The 21,879-nt window shown below is 35.4% G+C and overlaps 1 protein-coding gene across 1 annotated transcript in view; it reads left to right on the forward strand.

The window, feature by feature from the left end:
* The window catches only part of LOC103257585 (peripheral plasma membrane protein CASK-like), a 141,812-nt gene that overhangs the window by 52,543 nt on the left and 67,390 nt on the right, over positions 1–21,879 (forward strand). Inside the window, exon 2 of the mRNA XM_021711008.1 lies at positions 18,295–18,407. Within this exon, the coding sequence (XP_021566683.1) occupies positions 18,295–18,407 (113 nt within the window). The remainder of the gene's footprint in view (positions 1–18,294; positions 18,408–21,879) is intronic.

The following is a 21,879-nucleotide window of genomic DNA, read 5'->3' on the forward strand; positions in this document are numbered from 1 at the left end:
CACAGTAACTGCATTGTGGACTGTGGAAGTACTAGAATTTTTCCACAGATGAAATAGTAATGGCTTTTTGATGTGTTCCCTAGAAAGAATTGTGGTATGTCATTTTTTCAGTTGATAAACTCTTTGTTATTTAGTGCTTTGGTTGTTATTTACTAATAATATTATAACCAAAATAAAATAGGACTATGCAGTGGAGCCCATTTCTTCTGTTATAGCTGGCTCCGTGAAAGATGTTTGAGGAAACCAGCCCTGCAATGAATTGCACAACAGATGTACAGTTTTGTTTTGTTTTGTTTTTTGAGTTGGAGTCTCACTGTCGCCCAGACTGGAGTGCAGTGGCCGCTCCCGGCCACCGCAGCCTTGACCTGCTGGGCTCCGGCGATCCTTCCGCCTCACCCTTCCAAGTAGCTGGAACTACAGGCGCACGCTACCACGCCCGGCTAATTTTTTTTTTTTTTTTTTTATTGTAGAGATGAGGTCTCGCCTGCCCAGGCGGGTCTCGAACCCGCGAGCTCAGGCAATCCACTCACCTCAGCCTCCCAAAGGCGCAGGATTACAGGTTGAGCCACGGAGCCCAGCTACCAGATGTACTGTTTTAAAGCCTTGGTTCTTGGCATGCATTTTTCACCTTTTACTTCAGTATTACTCTTTTGTTTGGAGCATTTAATGTTAAGCGGTATAAATGTGTTTTTCTGAGCAACGTAATTGGATTCTCATTTTTTCACAAGGAAGAAAGCAAGGTCAGCATTAATTTTGCATTTTCTTTTCAGGTTGTTCCTTGAGTGGAGTCAGTTTGGTCAAGGTCAAAAATACTGACTTCTTTTTTCTTTTTGCTAAAATACAGTAATAGAATGCCTAAATATTTTGAATTAAAACACCCTTCTGAACATTTGTATTTTAGATAGTGTTCAAATGGCATCGTTTTGGTCCTTCTATTTGTTTTTACTTTTGACATAAGCACTTTTCTGTAACCTTCTCATTAGTTTTACTCTTCAACCATGAAGTATTTCATTATGTGAGGACACGGGAAGAAATATGTAGTGAACCCACAGCCCCAGCTAATGTGTTAGACACCTCATTAAGGATTAGTGCAAGATTTAATCCCATGAGATGATTTGAATTGTCAAGGTCATCAAAAATAAGGTAAGTCTGAGAAACCATCACAGCCAAGGGAAGCCTAAGGAGTCATGATGTTTAAATGTCATGTGGTATTCTAGATGGGATCTTGGAGTAGAAAAAAGACATTTAAGTAACAAATAAGGAAATCTGAATTTAAAAATGGATTTGAGTTAATGCTAATGTGTCAGTATTGATTCATTAATTGTAATAAGATGTTAATAATAGGGAAACTGGGTACAAAGTATATAGGAAGTCTTTGTACTATCTTTGTAATTTTGTGAAAATCTAAAACTATTTTAAAAAATAAAGTTTATTTTTAAAGAAACAACAGTATCATAAGAGATAGTCTGGCTTTCTATTAGATGATATCTGGGTGATAAGTTATGGAAGAAGTATTTAAGAAGGGCAAGAGGAACATAGGTAGGGTGTGCCATGATCTCTTAACTCTGATAATCTTGGTAATGAAGTATCAATTATAGGGCTAGTACAGTTCCTTATTCTGAGTACATTTGACAGACTGAATTCACCTGTAGCAGAAACCTTTACTCTGAATGCATTATGTGATTGAAGTCAACACTTATTGGAAACACCTAAGTAAGGGGTGAGCAACCTATTTCTGTAAAGTGCCAGACAGTAAATATTTTAGTCTTTGCAGGCTGTACAGTTTTTGTCACAACCACTCAACTCTGCTGTTGTAGCAAAAAAGCAGTCATAAATAATATGTAAATGAATGCATGTAGCTGCATTCCAATAAACTGTATTTACCAACACAGGCACAGGCTAGATTTGGCCTGTGGTCTATAGTTTACTAACCCCTGATCTAAGCGACCATACTTCCCAGCTCCATTAGGTTCACTGTAATATCTCTTTCAAAAATTCATAAAGGAATGCAGTCTGAGCAAGATAAAATAATATTGCCTTTCCTCTGTTTTCAAGGAGAGTAGACATGGCAGCAATGGAGGCATAGATACACACGGTTTACTTGTCCATATCGTCATTGTGCCTTTGGAAACCTCAAGATCTATGTATCTGAATTCGGGGCAATTCATTAACCATGTTCTTTTTAGGTTTAGTCTGATTATGGTCCTTTTGTTTATTTGATCTTAACTGATTTTACTGTGACACAGTATTCAAAATCTTTTAGGGAAACCCTGTACCATTTCTCTTTCCAGCCAAATTTCTAACTAGGGCTTAAAGTGATACACTAAGTTCCCCTACATACAGATTAATTCTGTTCTGAGAGTGTGTTCGTAAGTACAATTTGTTCATAAATCCAACACAGTTAGCCTAGGTACTCAATTAAAACAACCATCTATGTAGTTCTGTACTGTAAGAGGTTTATAATACTCTTCACACAAATAATACATAAACAAAGCAAAGAAAACATTTTTAATCTTACAGTACCTTGAAAAAATACAGTAGTACAGTACAGTACAATAGTTGGCAGACAGGCTGGTATCAAGTGAACAGGCAGAAAGAGTTACTGGAGAGGGAGAGGAGGTAGGAGATGGTAGAGTTGAAGAATCATTAGCAATAGGAAATTGGACATGTGAACACACATTCACCTCTTTGAAAGGTTGCAGCTTGAAGGTTCGTATATTGGGGACTTACTGTATTTCTCCAAGTGTGCAACAGGTATTGCGTTAAGCTGTGTTTTTAGGTGATATACCAGTGAATCACTAAGTAAATAGTAATAAAGAATTCTCTTCTTTCAGTCTTCCTGATTACTATAATACCTTCAAGAATGTCCGCTTGGTTTTACTGTAACATTAACAATCAGCATAGCCTCTGTTTTTTGTTTTTAAGTGAGAATACCCCTCAAATTCACAGCATTTGGAAGGCAACAATACCTACCTGGACTTTTGTAGTGCTGTTGTTTTAGTTTATTCTATTTATTTTTAAGGTTATCTTCTATTTATGGCAAGCGATATTGTTTCCTCTTAATGGAAATGGTATCATTTCTTTTTAATTATTTAAGTAAAGAGAGCCAAGTTAAAGGTTTTTTATTTTTTCTTTTAAAGATGTGGGGTCATTTCAGGGTTAGGTACATATATGGCCATTGTGCAGGTAAAGTTTGGGCCTCCCTTTGGTCTCCACTTTGCCTAGTTTGAGATTGGGTACCCTTATTGATGTTATGTGCTCCACCCCCACCCCCCGGCAGCGTCCCACTACTGCCAGTCCCTTTCTTATAGTATTATGGAGTTTGCAGCAACTTGGATGGATTTAGAGTCTATAATACTCAGTGATCTATCACAGTTTCTGTTTTTGAAAAAGGGATGTGGATCATAGGAAAGATTTGATGTGAGATAGATCTTCATTGCTGTCTTGAAGATGGAAGAGGATGTGGAGCGAACTGTAAGTGCCACCTAGCTAATAGCCAGCAGGAAATGGACCTTCAGTCCAACAACTGCCAACAACGTGAATGAGCTTGGAAGTGTTTTCTTCCCCAGATCCTCTACATAAGAGCCCAGCCCAACTAAAACCTCCTTTTCAGCCTGTGAGACCCTAAGCAAAGAACCTAGCTGAGACACCTGAACTCCTGACTTACAGAAACTGTGAGATAATAAACACATATTGTTTTAAGCTGGTACATTTGTTGTAATTTGTTGCACAACGATAAAAACTGATATAACCTTTCTATATTCTTAACTCCTCTTCAAACTTTTAGGGACCATGCCTTCCTCCCCCAGTACAACTACTTCCCCCCTTTTTCTTTTGTCTCTTAATCTGATTATTGCTCATACTAAGAAGACATTATCTTTTCTCACGAGATGATTTAGTATGAGCAATAGGTACCATGAAGTTTTCTTTGTCTTCTGAGTCCCAATTGAGTATATCTACCTGTAATTTCACCCCCAAAAATCGTGTGGATAATATATGTAGTTTATTTCCATTTAATTTTATCTTCTGGTAGTAAGCTGTTATAGTGATTGAAGCTCATATTTAATCTTGCCATATCATACAAACTGAAAATGTTAAGCAAACTGTTGAAACATACAAACCAACAAAAAGCTTAAATTGGTTGAGCCAATCATTGTCAGAGCTGATTTTGTAAACCTTCAGGTTGAACAGCTTTCTGAATTTTAGGAGCTGTGTTTGGTTCTCTGCCATTACCAACTATTCTTTTGTAATAAGCTTCAAATTTATAAGGCCTGCTTTAAAATCATTAAAATAAAGTATTTAAGAATGGATGTTAGTACATAGTAAAAGTTTAAAAGTCTGCTTTTTGAGTCTTAGTTATGGCATCACTAGAAGGATTTTGAATTGGCAATCAACAACTCCAGTAAAACAAAATAATTTATTTTTCAAGAAGTGTTTAAAAACTAGCTAACATGTCATATAATTTTACAACCTTTGTTTACCTTTCAGGAATTGGTATTGACGAATTAATTTTTTGTTTCTACTAGATAAATGAAGGATCTCCTCTAAGATATTAAGGAGCTATAACTGAAATTATAACTAAAATTAACTGAAATATAAGTACACTAATGTAAGTGTCTTGAAGATAGCACCCAGGTTTTTGCATTCTAAAATGAGTTTATCTCCTTGTCCATCCAAAAGCATTTATTGGGTCTCCATTAGCAGAGTGTCAGGCATGCTTATACATGCTAAAGATACAGGATGAATAAGAGAGAATTCCTGCCCTCAAAGAACTATATGCTTAATCAACCAGTAGATCCTTTATTAAGAGATGACCTTCAGTTATGCATAAACTTATTTATGTAGAATATTGTAAACCCTAAATTTCTTCACTGTTTGTGTAATATGTAAGCCCAAATGATGAAATTGTTATTTAAAATATCCAGACAGTGTTCCATAACTGAAATATGCTAAATAGACCGTGACATCTCAGATCTCCTTTGTGACTCAGGAAGGCTGTGAGGGTGCATAAGTGAGGATATTTGTATGTAGGTACATATCGAGACAATAAAGAAGAACCCCTAGTCTAGTATGGTTTGGCTTGCTGGTATTCATCAAACCCCAAAAGATTTACAAACCGTAGCTGCTTGTTTGAGACCCTAAAATTCTAAGCCAGGAGTCATGGAAAACTACATTATCAACCTGATGAGTTTAATAGCAAGTGGCCCTGGGAAGTACCTTTTGTCCCTGCAGATGACATCAGCAGAGATTGATTGGGAGTCCCAACAGCACCAGAAGAATGAAGCAGACCAAAATAGCATCCTGAGGGCTCAGAAAACTAACCTGTCATTGGAACAAAAGTAGTCTAGAACCTACAAACTAAAGCTAACCAGGGTGACTGCCCTGCTAAAATAGAAGGTCCTATGATCAAGTCTCGTAACAATAACGAGAATATCCAGGATACAAATGAAAATCACTTGCCATACCGAACACCAGGAAAACACAATTTGAATGAGAAAAGGCATTAACTGATGTCAACACCCAGTTGAATCAGATATTAGAATTATCTGATGGGGATTTTAATTCAGCTGTAATACAATTGCTCCAACAATCAGTTGCAGATTTTCTTGAAACAAATGAAAAGATAGAAGGTCTCAGCAAGATAGAGCCAAGAGCATTTCTTAATAAATTAGAATTGGAATGTGAAAGAAAGGGGTCAAGAATGGCGCCATAATTTTTGACTAAGCTACATGAAGGAAATTTATGAAGTTGGCATCAACTGAGATAGGGAGAGGAGAGTTTAAAAACTCAGTTCACTCTCAGGTGTTATGAGGGATATGATTGTCCTTTTTCTTCTTGTCCTCCATGCTCTGTTGTATACCTTATTGATTAACAGTAAGTTATTAGCACAGAGAGACTGGGAGACTTGTTACAAGTGAGCATTACTAACTTGCATACTCTGCAACTTGCAGGGACTTTGGTTTCTTACCTAACTTGAACAATTCCCCTAGTGTTTGAAGATTTGATTGTACTATCTTGCCTAAATAGTTACATCCACTATACTCTTATTTTCAGATTTTTTTCCCTAAAGCAATTATTTTCCAGATCATCTACTTTACATCTTTAGACCTAGAAACTGATTACTACAATTATGATTCAAAACCTATTTTCTGCTGCCCTGAACTGAGCAGGGTAATTGGGTGAAATGGTTATTTCCTTTGCATGCTTTGTTTGCCTTTGTGTTAAGTGTCTTGGTTGAAAGACCAGAGGTTGCATTATTGCCTGCTGAATATGCTTATATTAACAATTGTAAAAAAAAAAAAAAAAGTAAATTACTTTGAAGAGTATTAATGAGTAGACATTTAAATTGCATAGTTAAATCTTTTCCATCCTTTACTAAGCAAACAATTGTATTACCCCTTCCATAAGAATTTAATTGACAATTTGTATGCCATGTTTGGGGTGTGGGGTATTTGTTACCGAAAAAAAGAAGTTGTTTGAAATCTGAATGCTTCTTAGCCATTTCAACTTCATAATTAGTATTTCTGTTGTTATTACAAATATTAAAATTTAGTTCATCATGTCCAAAGTGTTTTTCAGGGAACACTAACGATTAATACATTCTACATGGGTGATGGGAATGGAGTATGGCAGAGGAGGGATGCTTGTTTCTTAACCACAAGACTAGGCTGCTAATGTGTAATATGAATATAGGGGGTGTGGAGGTAGGTATATGGTGTTTCCCACACTTACTGATGGAGAAAACTTAATTCTTTAAGGACTCCGCAAGATGCCAGTTTGGGAAACCCTGATGTAGAGTGTTAGCTAATTACATTTTTGTTTTTGTGTTACAGTATAATTTTTCATAATTCTGAAGCACCTGAAATGAATAACAGAGAAAGGAGTGTTGTGGGCTTTGAAATAACTTTTACCTATTTCATTTAAATTAGATAATTTGATTTCATTTAGTTTAAAGTAGGTTTACCTGGTTGTGGAGATCCTTAAAACATGGTTTTGAATGGGGAGAGAGTAACAGTATTCCACAGAAAAAAACTGTCAGTAAGGATAAAAACTTTTGAGCCTAGATATTAATCTCCCTCTTTAGTTGCAGAGTTGTGATTAATGACTTGCAACAATACTATTATAGGATAGTGTAACATTTGAAAAAAATACAGGTTAGTGTCATATTAACAGAACATATCCTTAAAAAATATGATTTACAATGTAATTTCATATTTCCAGACTACTGTAATTATTAGTTTCACTTTATAAAGGCTGGATTGTGCACAAGCGAATTTGACAATTGTGATAATGTTAGGTATTAGTTATAAGTAATTAAGTTCATGAACACTAGTAGACAAGAGAGTGAAAAGGAAAAGAAAAGTTCAGGAGTGAGTTTCAAAAAGGTTGTTTCTCTGCTAAATATTTTCATCAGGACAGTTTCTGATATATAGGCCTGCATTTAGAAAATAACAACAAAATGTAAATAATTTTAAAATGAAATGCTCTTAATTTATAAATAAAAATATGCTCTTCTTTCACCAGCCTGGAGAGGAATGCAGGAACCCCCATGTTCCTCTCTAGGGCAGAGCCTGCTAGGAAATTGTGTTTGTATTTCAACAAGATAATGTGCTCTAAGACCTTGCCTTTAGTACTTGTTCTTTTTTCTTTCTGGGCTTTTTATAGTCTTTCTGTGAGGATGTTTCAAGCAAGCCCTTGAGAGGGAGTTGTTCGTGTTTTCTGAAGCTCCTTCCTCGGAGTACTTTTGAGAGTACAAATGAGAGTACTTTTAAGTGCTCTTATTTGCAGTGATTTCCTCAGTTACCTCCCATTCACTCATGCTTCCTAGGAGCCATGGAGGTTAAGAACTTAGATTTTTTTTAAAGTCTAAGCTGCAATCCTGGCTCTACCATTCATCAACTGTTTGACCACAGACAAAACCTAACTAGCCCCAGCTCTTCACACACACACACACACACACACACACACACACACACACACACACACCAGTCAACTTTTCCAGAACCTTTGCTTTGAGCAGATTGCTGTATATGATCTTCAGTCTTCTCATAAAAGCAGTAAATGATGACTGTATCAGACCAGAGGATGATGTGCTACATGAAATCTAAAGCAAGGTCTACTAAATTTTTCACTGAAGTATCAGGGTTTGACAGAGGTACTAATTATGCCAATACAAGTACTGAGTTAGTAAATGCTAGTCTTCACATTATGAATTACTCAGCTTTGACAGGTGAGCCAGATTTGTTCTGTTGACTTATTGGAGATTCACTGGGACTTTTGCAAATAAGTCTCCCCCTTCTACTTTCAGGGAATGTTCTGAAGTACTGAGCTTAATTCCTTTGTCAGGCCTTTAATTGCTAACATTTAGGCAACAGTTCCTGAGACTTTGATTTTAATAATTTTCCTCTTCCTGTGTGTTTCTTTAGCAGTAGCAATGAGTAGGCAAACTTTTTTTCCTTTGTTTAATCACTGTACCTAAAGCAGCTCAGCTTGGTGTGTGTATGTAAGTGTGTGTATTGCAGATGAGGGTGGACACCAAAAGTACTAAAAGAAAGTGTCAGGACAGCATCTCTGTTCCCTTACTGCTACCACAAAGCACAGGAAGACAAAGGATTTGTTGGTGAAATGCTATGCTAAGCTCTTTTTTAGTGGCAATGACTAAACTAGTGTTAAAATAAGAAGGAAAAGATCATTGCTATCTTTATTAGGTATCGTTTTTATATAAATGTATATATGTCTATAGAGTATAGTTTCAAGATTTTTGTCTTACTGTTAATACTATCATTTTTTGCTATTATATTTTAGTTTTGTTTCTTTTTTAGCCCATCTAACCCCACCATCTATGTCTCTCAAGTCTTAACATCAGAACTATATTGAAAGTAGTAGGATGATGCAGGTTTAGCACATGGGTAGATAAATATCTAGAAGCACCATTATTTCTCAAAATTTTGTATACTTATATAAAACTGTGTCATATGACAAATGTATCAGTGGCTTACTCATTTCTAGTTTCTCATCTTTCTTATATCACTCTCCAAATATTCATTGAGGGCCTAATATATACCAGGTACTCATTGAGTTTATATGTTAATATAAGTACACACATATAAATACATACGTATATACATGTACATATACACACATACATATATACATGTGTGTATCTATATCACATATTATAAATATATATTACATAGTATAAATACACACATGTATATGTGTATGTGTGCATACACACATGCACAGTTTAGTCTCATTATTTGTAGTAGTTATGGTCTATAAAGTTGCCACACACACTGAATGAGCCAACACTGGACCATTACTCCTAGGGGAAATTCAGAGTTGGGTTCCTTCAAGTCTCTGGTAACAACATTTTCATCAGCCAGTCAATATATAACCTTGTTTATTTGTGTTTCTGTTTAAAGACACTGTATTTAACATATATTGTTAATTCATTAACATTGAACTCATGGTCAATACCTGAATAAAGCTTAGCTAACACATGTATTTTCTCCATGAAGCACTTCATAGCCTTCTTGTGTTTAGGAACACTAGACAGTATTTCAGCACTATGCTTGGGGACCATCTTAAACAGAGAAATCACCAACAAAGAGCACAAAATGCAAACATACACTAAATAGACTTAGAAACGGTCACTTATTTATGGTTTGAGATTTAGAACAAGAAGGCAGCATCACCTTGTTCATCCTCAGCTGGCAACATGCACACTGAGTGACTCAAATTTTTTGATACATGCATGTCTGTAAATGACTGTGAAAGTACTGCAAGTATTGGTTTGGGGGTTCCAAATAAATTTTACTATGGAGGTAAATTTACAAATATGCAATCTGCGAATAATGAGGATCAACTTTGTATCAGCTGTGTGTGTGTGTGTGTGTATGTGTGTGTGTAAAAATTAGGTTTTGCAATCCTTCGCCAAAGAAACAAAGCAGGATATATCACACTTCCAGACTTCAAACTTTACTATAAGGCTACAGTAATCAAAACAGCCTGGTACTGGTACAAAAACAGGCATATAGACCAATGGAACAGGATAGAGATTCTGAAAGCAAAGCCTCAATTTCTCAACCAACTCAGCTTTGACAAAGCCTCCAACAACAACCACTGGGGAGAGGAGAACCTATTCAGTAAATGGTGCTGGGAAAACTGGCTGATCACATGCAGAAGATTGAAACAGGACCCCTACCTATCACCATACACAAAAATTAACTCTAAATGGTTCAAAGACCTAAATGTAAAACTTCAAACTATAAGAACCTTAGAAAATGCAGGAGATACCCTTATGGAAATTGGAACTGCCAACCAATTCCTGATCAGAACTCTAAATGTCCATGCCTTAAGAAATAAAATAGACAAGTGGGACCTCATCAAACTAACGAGCTTCTGCAAAGCAAAAGAAACCATCAAAAGAGGAGGGAGACAGCCCACAGAATGGGAAAAAATACTTGCCAACTGTGTATCTGACAAAGGCCTGACATCTAGGATCTACAAGGAACACAAATGTGCCAAAAGGAAAAAAGTGAACAAAAGACGTGAATAGACACTTCTCAAAAGATGATATACAGGCAGCCAACATACACATGAAAAAGTGCTCAGCCTTACTCATCATCAGAGAAATGCAAATCAAAAGCACACTGAGATACCACCTAACCCCAGTAAGAATGGCCATCATTAATAAAACAAACAACAACAGATGCTGGCAAGGATATGGAGAAAAAAGAATGCTTCTACACTGCTGGTGGGAGTGCAAACTAGTGCAATCTCTTTGGAAGATTTCTGAAAGAACTAGGAATTGACCTTCCATATGACCCAGCAACTCCCCTATTGGGAATATAACCAGAGGAACTCAAGTCAATCTACAAAAAGATAACTGCACACACATGTTTGTTGCAGCTCTGATCACAATAGCAAAAACACGGAGCCCATAGAAGCTGGACTGGATAAAAAAATGTGGTACATATACACAATGGAATATTGTGCAGCCATAAAGAAGGACAAACATACAGACTTCACAGCAACTTGTATGGATTTAGAGTTGATCATACTCAATGATCTATCACAGAAACAAAGAACAGAAAACCATACGTTCTCACTTATAAGCGGACCTTGAACAATTATCATAATACTGTAAGAAAGGAATTGGCAGTAGTGGGAAATTGCCAGGGGAGAGGGGTGAGATTGACAGTTGAGGGAAACTGCTAGGGGAAGGAGGAGCACACCTCATCAACAAGGGTACCTGCATAATCAGTGTTTGTATACCTAACCCTGGATTGTACCTCACATCTTTAAAATAAAAATACTTGAAAAATAATAAATTTTGATTTTGGCCTTCACTTTCCCTATCATTTTCTTTCCAATACCTGATTACCCAAATTTTTGAAGCAAATACTACTTGACCTTAGAAAACATTAATAGCAATACAGTAATACTAGGGGACTTCAACACCCCACTGACATCACTAGACAGATCATCAAAGCAGAAAATCAACAAAGAAATACTGGATTTAAACTGGTCTGTAGACAAAATTAGCCTAATAGACATCTACAGACCGTTGCATCTAACAACTACAGAATATACATTTTTCTTGTCTCCACGTGAAACATTCTCCAAAATTGACCATATGTTTGGCCATAAGGCAAGTCTCAAAAATTTTAAAAATCAAAATTATACCATGCCTCTTCTCAGACCACAGTGGAATAAAATTAGAAATCAATACTAAGAGGAGCTCCCAAACTGCACCACTACCTGGAAACTGACCCTTGGGCTAACAACAAAATTAAGAGGAAATTTTTTTTTAATTTGTTGAAACCAATGAAAATAGTGACACGACATACCAAAAACTCTGGGATATGGCAAAAGTTGTGCTGAGAAGAAAGTTTATAGTGTTAAATGCCTACATCAGAAAGATAGATCTGAAATCAACAGCTTAACCTTACACTTCCAGGAACTAGAAAAACAAGAACAATCCAAACCTAAACCTAGCAGAAGAAACAACAAAGATCAGAGCAGAACTAAATGAGATTGAGACCAAAAAAATACAAAGGATCAAATGAATCAAGTAGTTGATACTTCCAAAGGATCAACAAAATTGACAGACCACTGGCTAGACTAACCAAGAAAAAAGAGAAGACTCAAATAAGTGCAATCAGAAATGATAGAGGTGACATTACAGCTAATGTCACAGAAATACAAAAGATCATCAGAGATTACTGTGAATGCCTCTATGGTGTTTTCAGACTGGAAAATCTAAAGGAAGTGGATACAGTCCTGGAAACATACAACTTCTCAGACTGAACCAGGAAGAAATTAAATTATTCGTTATTCTAATTTAAAGTTTTCTGACATATCTTGTAGTATATTACATAATTCATTATAAATGTAACAGAGCTTCCAGGCCTGTGATATGGACAGGAATTTCACTCCATTTATTAAGGTTTCCTGAGACATAATGTGTTTTTCTTTATGAACTTCATAGAGTCAAACTTTTATATTATAGTTGTAACCCCAGAGTTTACATATAGCAAAGTAAAATATTATTTTAAATTTATTTCAATTGATATGAAATTACAATTCATACTGATTTTATTATGTTTGAGATGCAAACATTGATTTTCTTCATTTGTATCTATCAAGTCATTTAAAATAATTTGTGTTATACATGTAAAACATTAACTTATTTGATTAGCAAGATCTTAGGAACTTTCCTCAGCCATATAAAAACATTTTTTTAAAATTAGGAAATATATGTATGAAGGAATGAATAAAATGTGTATGCATGTTTTATAAAGAGTAATAATAAAATGAAAGTCCATAAATCTATCATCAGGTTAAGAAAATAGAATATCACTTGTGCCTTCAAAAACCCCTATGTGCTTCTTCCCAATCACAGCTCCCTCCCCCTTGAGCCACTATTCTGGTTTTAATATTAATCATTTTTTTGCTTTCTTTATAACTTTACCCTCTATGTATATATCCCTAAGCAGTGTATTGTTTAGTCTTTAAAAACTGAGTAGAAGGGCAGACTTAGCTGTGTAAAGAGAGGGCAGTGTTACCACTATTGTATGAAGACTTTCAGAAGAAAAGCTGAACAGAAGTTCTTGTTCCCAAGTCTGGCTTCAGATGCCCCCATAGTGTTTAGGAGCCCATTCTGGGTAGTCGGTTGGCAAGGTCATGAGTAAATCAGGACATGGAGCTCTTTACAGGCAGAACATTGGAGCTTAGTGTAGGACAGAGGGAGTTTCTGAATGCCCAGCAGAAATGCAGTCTGGGCACCAGCTGCCCTGCATTTCCTACTCTTCAGCTCTGCAATGCCTGCCTCCAGCTCTCAGGAATCCATCAAGGCAGGACACAAGAGTGAAATGAGAGTCGTCTGCCGGTCCAGGCAGTAGACAAGAGCAGGAATTTCATCAGCCGATGGCCAGGAAAGCAAAACAGAAGAATCTGGATCCAGCTCACCTAGCGATTCTGTTTTCAGGTTAAAAAGTTGACTAGTGGCAGTGGGAAACTGATGGCTCTCATTCTGGACTGGTTGTCCTCTATGCTTAAGGCACAGCTGTCAGCCTGAGATTTCTCTTCCTTGCTTTTTCAGTGATTCCCTCCATCTTTCTTCTATGTTGGATGTCCTATTTGCTGTCCTTCGTGTTTTTTTATTTTTATTTTTATAATTAGTCTCTTCTTTTGTTTTGGCAACCACATCCTATGATAATTTTTTCAGAAAGTATACATGGCAGCAATTGAGTTTTTTCATGTCTGAAAATGTCTTTATGGTTGTTGATGATCTGGCTGGATATTGAGTTAAATGTTAAAAATCATTTTCCTTCATGATTATGGAAAGATTATTCCATCATCTTCTAGTGTTGTCATTGACAGGTCTGAAGCCATTTTGATTCCTATTCATTGTGTGTGAACTCAATCATCCTTCCCCTCTGCACACCTTTACCCCTACTTATGGAAACCTGACAATCTCCTTGCCCTGAATGATTTTAAATTTCACAGTAGTGTATGCATAGATATGGGTTATTTATTTTCCTGAGCACTTGGTAGTCCTTTTAATTTGGGCTACTCATGACTTAAATTTTCTTGGATTATTCCTTTAAGTTCCCCCTCTTCTATTTCTTTCCTCTTTTTCTGGGAGATTTTCCCAAGTTTATTTACCAACCCTTCTACTGAGTTTTAAAATTTCTCAGTGTGTTTAATTTTCAAGTGTTCTTTTTTTGAAAGTTCTGTTTTTGGTTTCCTGTTTTTAATATCTTTCTGAGTATATTAATGGTAATTTGAAGTATTCTTCTTGAGTAGTCTGTTTCCTCTAAGTTGCTCTATTTGTTTGTTTTGGGCTCTCTCTTCCAAATTAGAGACTCGTCTTAGGAGCCATGGTCTATTCATGAGTAGGAATAGAGCAATGGTTCTCAATCAGGGGCAGTTTTGTTCCCCCTCTCTGCCAACACTTTGCAATGTTGTTTGTCAAAGCTGGGTTTGCAGTGGTGCTACCAGAATCTAGTGGGACATCCCACACAACAAAGATTATTCATCCAAAAATATTAACAGTGCTGAGATTGGAAATTCTGCAGCAGAGGGCCTAAAAGCTGACTGAGAGAGCTCTGAAGATACGAGTAGAACGTGCTGACTTTGGGTTTCACTGGAGGATGATCTAGTTGAGCAGTTTGGAGAACCTCTTGTGATTATCCTTAGGTCTTTCCTTCTGGGCTGGTCAGATATTCAATAGAAAAGTCCTTCATCTCCTGCCTTAAGGATAAAGATCTGGCTTCTAATATTCCCCTGTTAGAGGAAAAGGGGCTGGGGCTGTCTGCATTCAGTGTATATGTGACCAAGTAATCCCCTTGCTTTTCATATAGTACTCACTTTCTCAATGGCCTTGTGTCTCTAGTTCTGAGACCCCACATTTTACCCTCTCCAGAGAAAAAGCATGTTGGGATGAGGGAAAGCTGTGGGGTAGAGGAGAGGATCTAGGTCTCTAACTGCTTCTCCAACAAATTTCATTCAAACTTTGTTATTTTAACCCCACTCTTTCTTTATTCTTAGTTCCAGAGTTATCTGGTGCTACCAATTCATGAGCTTCTTGAGGACTCTGCAGTGTAAATGAGTTTGGTTCTGATTTTTTTTCTCTTTCCAATTTAGCTTCCCCAAGTCTGTTGAACCAGTTGCCCTTACTCCATCTGCTTTCTTGCCTTTTTCAAATTTGATTATTTCTATTGCCTCCTCTCTTGTTCTCCCGACCTTTTTTTTTAAACCCCCTTGATATCATTTTAGAGGGGCTTTGGGAGGGAAATAAATTAGATGCATTATGCTCAAACTATCCTCTTATCCCAGAAACCAATATACTATATTCTAGCATAATTTCATTTTATTCTAGTCTTCTTTTTTGATATCTTTACCCTTTGGTATCAAAATTGTTTATTTCCTAGACTTAACCTTTCTTTACATAAATGAAAACTAGAAGAGATTGTTCTGAGTCTGCATAGCGACACAGTTGTATTCTTTTCAAAATCTTAGGGGATGTTATAGCAATATTCACTTGTAACATATTCTGGTTTAGTTGACCTTTTACTTAAAAACATAGACTGCTGTAAGCAGCCATCTGCTTCAAGCGGATTCTTGTGTTACCATACCAATCAGTAGTCAGTATTTTTAAAGAGTTAAATAGAGAATATGTATTTCATAAAATCTGAAATGCCACCAATTATCATCCCATTTTGATTAATACTCTTGCTATAATTTGCAAAAATATGAGAAAGATAGTAGTTTATGGTGATGACTTACAACTGTTTCTATCAATATTTTCCCCCACATAAATATTCAAAAATTTGCTATACCATAGATTTAAAAGTTTAAGGATAACATATCAAACATTGAAAAAAGGTACAAGTCAGGCTGAAACCTATATCTCCTAAATTTTTGTTGTTTTCTAAACTATCATCCAAGTGTAATTAATGTGTACTGCAGTAGATGTATTACACACCCTTTATCACCCCTTCTTTATGAAGATGGGAGACCAAGCCAGATTTCAATTTTTTACCAGTTTCTCCTGAGTTTCTAGTTAATGGATTAAATCACAAAAACCTCAAAACATATTTTGATGTCTTCTTAGATTTATCTTTGTTAGCCCCATGGATATCATTGATAGCCAGACACTTAAAATGCTTTACTTGTGACATGTCTTCAGGGCCTCAGCAGTTCATAGACCTACTTATTTTCTTTGCCTCATATTATAAAATTAGCTTAAAACATTGGAGATTTGCTTTTATTTTTATTCACAGATTTTTTAAGTTTCTGTGTTTTGTTTTCTCAGTATTCTCTTTTCTCTCCTTTCTCTCTAGCTCTCTTAATTTTACTTTTACTAAGAGTGGAGAGAGAAGCCGTGCTTTCTTTCTCACCTTTGTTCAAGCAGGAAAAAGTAAAGAATTGACTCCATTGACCATGAACAATCCCATGCACAGATCTCAGGAAGTTTCCAAAGAGATATAGTGAATTGAAGCAGACTACACAAATGTATATATGAATAGAGTCCCAAGGGTTTATATGTGGACAATAACCAATTACTTTAAACATTTCCTGAAATTGCTTGCTATTATCAGGATAAGTAATCACAAGTAAGATATCCAGGTAGAGAATGAAAACGTTTGTGGGAGTCCTGCCTCCCTTTGTTCTATTGTCTTCTCACAGAAGAAAACTTTTAACAGTTTTGAATTATTATCAAAAAGATTCTTTCTAGAAAGTTCTGAAAGGTACATTACTACCATTTCTTTTCCTTCCAGGTTAGCTTTGTTAGGTTGCTTGAAGAGAAAGATTTGAAGCTGCAGTGTAGCTGATGTCCTCATGATGGCATTTATGTCATCTTGGAGAAATGTTTGTCTGACTTAAATTCATTTGTCCTCTAATCAAAGGAAGAAAGACAAACTTTAAGACAAGTGGTATCATAAATATCCTAGTGTAAATGAAGAACTTTTCTGCCTACTAATTGAGCAACCAAGTGTACTATTTGTACCTGTAAAAGCCAATGAGAGTAGTTTTTTATTTGTTTGCGCCCCACCCCGGGAAAAATACACATATATACATGTATCCATGTGTGTATTTAATTTTTACTAACCTTCAAATAAACTGCTAGAGTTTGTTGCTATCGCATTCTCTATTATGAGTCAATTCAAGTACATACAAATCTGTCTTTAGATTATCTTAATTGAGTTCAGATGTTTATTTGATAACTATTAATCACAAGCAACCATGTGTGTTTATTACTGGGGCATTGGTATCTTTAAGTCATCTCAACTGATTTAACTGTGTACCTAGTATTAAGAGGCATCAATTTAGATTGAGGAGAGGACTGGGTAAGCAAATAGCTAGACTAGTGGTTCCACTGGCAGAAATTACTCCCTTTCCTGTGGCATTGAAATTTGAGGAGGATGAAGGATTTCTCTGTGATTTCAGGTGAATCTGGAGAGGTTGTTGGAGACTACATCATGCAGGGCTTTCTCTTTGTGAAGTGCCTGTTCAAGTCTTTTGCCCAGATTTTATTGGCAATATTTTTTCTTATTTTATTTAGAAATTACTTCTACATGTTGGTTTTTGACTAAGTGTGTGTATTGCAAATATTTTATCTCTGGAGTTTTAAGCAGGGATATCATATCAGATTTTCATTTTTAAACATCACTGCAAGAATGAATTAGAGAAACAAGTGTTTCAGTAGTCCTAGTTGAAGATGGAAGTAGAGTATGGGACATTGAAAAAAGAGGGCATATTAAAGAGATATTTGAAATAAACACAATAGGACTTGTTAATAAAGATTATGTACGTGGTGAGTAAGATGAAAGAAAAGTGTCAAAAATGACTTTAGTTTCTTGTTCAAAAGAATAAAGCTCTATACACCACCACCACTATGGACTTTTCTTATTTTGTTTAAGATATTGATAATCTGTATAGAATATTACAATATTTATTTGCCTTAAACATAAGACTACTATTTAGAATTTTTTAAAAAATTATTTAACATTGCAAATTTAATTGTGTCTCTTCTATTTTTCTGGTTTAATAATCTTTTTAAATTATAAATTATTTACCTCATGAATTATAGATTAATATATTTAAAGTCACATTACTTAAAATTTATTTTGAAAACTATATTCCATCTAGAGTCTAAAATAAAATGACTTGGTGGTTATGTAGTATAGCTAGCTGTAAAGGACAATGAAACAGTAAGATACTGATAGAAAATGAACACTTAAGAAAATAAATGAATTAAAATTGACTTTTTTTTTTTAGGGGTCCCTTCAGTGTTGTACGACGATGTATCAACAGAGAAACTGGGCAACAATTTGCTGTAAAAATTGTTGATGTAGCCAAGTTCACATCAAGTCCAGGGTTAAGTACAGAAGGTAAGAGATGGATTTCAAGTAAGTTATTTGATGTCTGGCTTTATTCCATCTCCAAAATCCATTAATCAACCTAACCTTCATCTGGGGGTGGGGAAGGAGGGGGTGTGATGTAGTGGGAAGTGGGTGGAGACAGTTTAAACTCCATTCTAGTTTGTCAGAATTTTAGAGCATAGTATTTAAAAGAGTAATTTACAGAGTTATAAAGTCATCTAGGATTGCTATGGGCCTGTGTTTTTTGACTAGGAAGAAAGTGAAATCTGGACATAAATTTTTTAGGGTCTATTTTTGAAATCTATGATATGGGATGTTGGATGGGAAGGGAGGGAGGTGAAATAATGGCAAAGATGATAAATGCAGATCCAGAAGAAGCTAAGTTCCCTCCAAGTGCATAACTTACTACCTTTAGGATTATAACCTAGTAGAAATAGATGATTCATATATCACATTTGGCTTAAGTCACATATGGTATATGCATAAAAAGTTTTAAAATTCAGTACCGTTAGGACTTGCAGAACTTAAAATTTTATTTCAAGACATTAATATGGATAATCATTTATACGTATAAATACTTATAAACAACACGTAAACATTTTAAAGTTTTTTAGTTTTTAAAATCATAGTTCCATGTAAGCATGATATACATGCTCATACTTCAGATGGCACAATTGGTTATTGTATCAACTTTTCTAATCAACCTGTCTTTTAACTTTTCTGCAGTCAACTAAAAGATAAATCCTTCTTTAGTCCTTTACTTTTTAATCCCAAGAGCAATGCAGGTTATAGTTTAGATTGGAAAATCTAGGACAGAGTAGTCTATTTATATTTTATCCAGTTATTTTACTTTAAAAAATAGAAGCCCACATACTGTGAGCTCCAAGTTAATCTGTTCCTGCAGATCAGGATCATTACTTTTAAATACTTTTGTGACCCTTTGAATTATTATTATTCATATAATGATTATGGAAGGTTCTTAGAAGTCACTACTCACAAAGTATTACTAACTAATTTGTTTTTAGTGCTTTAATCTTTAAAATTTTATCGTAAGATTTAGGGATTTGACATTTTATGGCTTGTATACTTTAATAAAACAGACTTTACAACTAAATTATGTTCCCTTAAACTTTTACTGCTTTTAATTTTAATATACTGTATTTGATTTTTTGGTACATCGGTTGTACTAATAAAGAAAACCAAGTACTAAGGTAATTTTGTATAAACCTAGTTCATTAAACATATAGATATGTTGAATTGTTGTTTCTCTTTAAATGTTTTGATATGGTTTATAAACTTAAATTACAGTTAAAAATCACAAGTCTAAATCATTATTCAGTTACCTATATAAATTAGAATAATATAAGCCAAATTCTCTTAAGCATTGTAACAAATAATTTAAATAAATATTCATAACTTATTTCTTAACTCAGAATTATTAATACCAGAGATTTGATTTATCATTTTACCTAATTCTAAATCTCTCCAAGCTAAAGACACTCTTTTAAGGAGATACACACTTACCTTCTAATTGGCTAAGCTTATTTATTGACATTTCTTCAGCCAGATCTCTGGAGCTACAGACTCAGAATGCCAGACTGATCTCTTTATTGTCACTTAGTCAGGGAGTCAAACTCCAAACTTATAAAAGGGGAAGAGACTCGGCATGTAGTTCATATCCCTCAGTTTAAGTCTTGTCTTTTCTTAATATAATACATGGGAGCCTATCACTGATGTTGTAACTCACTCCTTCATTGCTCTGGCTTTATAAATGTCTTTAAGGCCTATTCTGAAGACAAGACCAGGTTATTCTATTGATCCTTCATACTCTTAAGCCTCTTTGAACTTGATGGAATCCTGTCTGTACTCTTTCCATATCTATCCTATATGGTAGGGCTACAACCTATAAATATTAAATGATATTCGGTTGAATTCTGCATATCACTCGTGACTTTATCTGGTTTTAGTCAGAGTTCAATGGCATTCAAGTGAAAATATGCAACTGGCCCTTTATATTTTTGTCACCAGAATGAAGTTTTTTCATCTTTTTTGCACAATGACTCAGTGTAAAGTTAACCAAGTCATATAGTATTGTTGGTTATCCCTTCCAAATCTCATATTGAAATGTGATCTCTAGTGTTATGGGTGGGACCTAGTGGAAGGTGACTGGATCATGGGAGCAGATCCCCCTCACTCTATTAATTCATGCAAGAGTTGGTTGTTTAAGAGAGCCTGACACATCCTTCTCTCTCTCCTGTTCCTGTTCTTACCGTGTGACATTCTGGGTCTCCTTGCCATCTACCACTAGTAAAAGCTTCTGAAGGCCTCAGCAGATACCAGCACCATGTAGAACTCTGAGCCAAATAAACCTTTTTTAAAAAAATAAATTACTCAGTCTCTGGTATTTCTTTACACCAACACAAAAATAGACTAATACACCAAGAAACAGAATCAAAATTAAAATTTCATCTCCACTACCTCTGCCTTCTTTTTTTCAATGCCCTTTATTGTTCACATTCACATTAGCTTACTTTATTCTAACTTGTACATGTTTTATTATAAGATGTATAATACATGAGGGGGACCTCCAAAAAATGGAATTTATTTATTAAAAATCGTGTATTTATTCTTACATGTTTAACCTTCAGTTACCTTCAAAGTACTCTTCGATGCAAAACACCTATCAAGATACTTTTTCCACTACTCAAAACAGTTTTTAAACTTGTCAGTTTTGAGACCTTTTAGTGCTTCTGTTTATTGTTTCACCTCTTCCATATGGGCAAATCGTTTCCCTTAGAGGACTTTTTTCATCCAGGGAAACAAAAAAAAAGGTCGCTCAGTACAAGGCCAGGTGAATAGGGCAGATGAGGCACAGGAGTCATGCAGTTTCTGGTCAGAAAACCACTCAGCATGGTGTGGGCAGGTGCATTGTCATGGTGGAAGAACCAGTCATCTGTTTGCCACAACTCGGGGCATATCTTTCACTAATTGTGACACAACTTTCTCAAAACTTCCAGATAAAAACTTTGACCATTTGATCTGGAGGAACAAATTCCAAGTGTACTACAAGAGGCCCACACTCCAAAAGATAATTCTGTTTTTTTGGGGGGGTCCCCCTTGTATGTAACAAACAGTAAAGGACTTCATTATATAAAGCCTCTTTCAACAGTGCTTCCTCCCATCCCCACTTTTTTCAATCCTTTTCTGGTCAGTATGGGAAAAACCTCTTAACCCCTCTGCTCTTTTAGTTCATTTACAAAATTTTAGGGTCCAAAAATGACCTCATTAATGGCTTTAGCATAGAAGGAGATGATGTATTAAGAAGAAACACATTTTGAAGTGAAATTTAACACAATAAAAAGGAATCTATAAGTTCAAATATCTTGAAATATCAATGTTTACCATTATATTCTTTTCTAAATAAATTTCTCTCTCAATCAACAAATATTTTAAAATCTATTTTATTGTTTATTCTTTCCTT

The sequence above is a fragment of the Carlito syrichta genome, unplaced genomic scaffold, assembly GCF_000164805.1.
Source record: "Carlito syrichta isolate Samal-C Ts95f unplaced genomic scaffold, Tarsius_syrichta-2.0.1 Scaffold301810, whole genome shotgun sequence".
In the NCBI taxonomy this organism is placed as follows: Eukaryota; Metazoa; Chordata; class Mammalia; order Primates; family Tarsiidae; genus Carlito; species Carlito syrichta.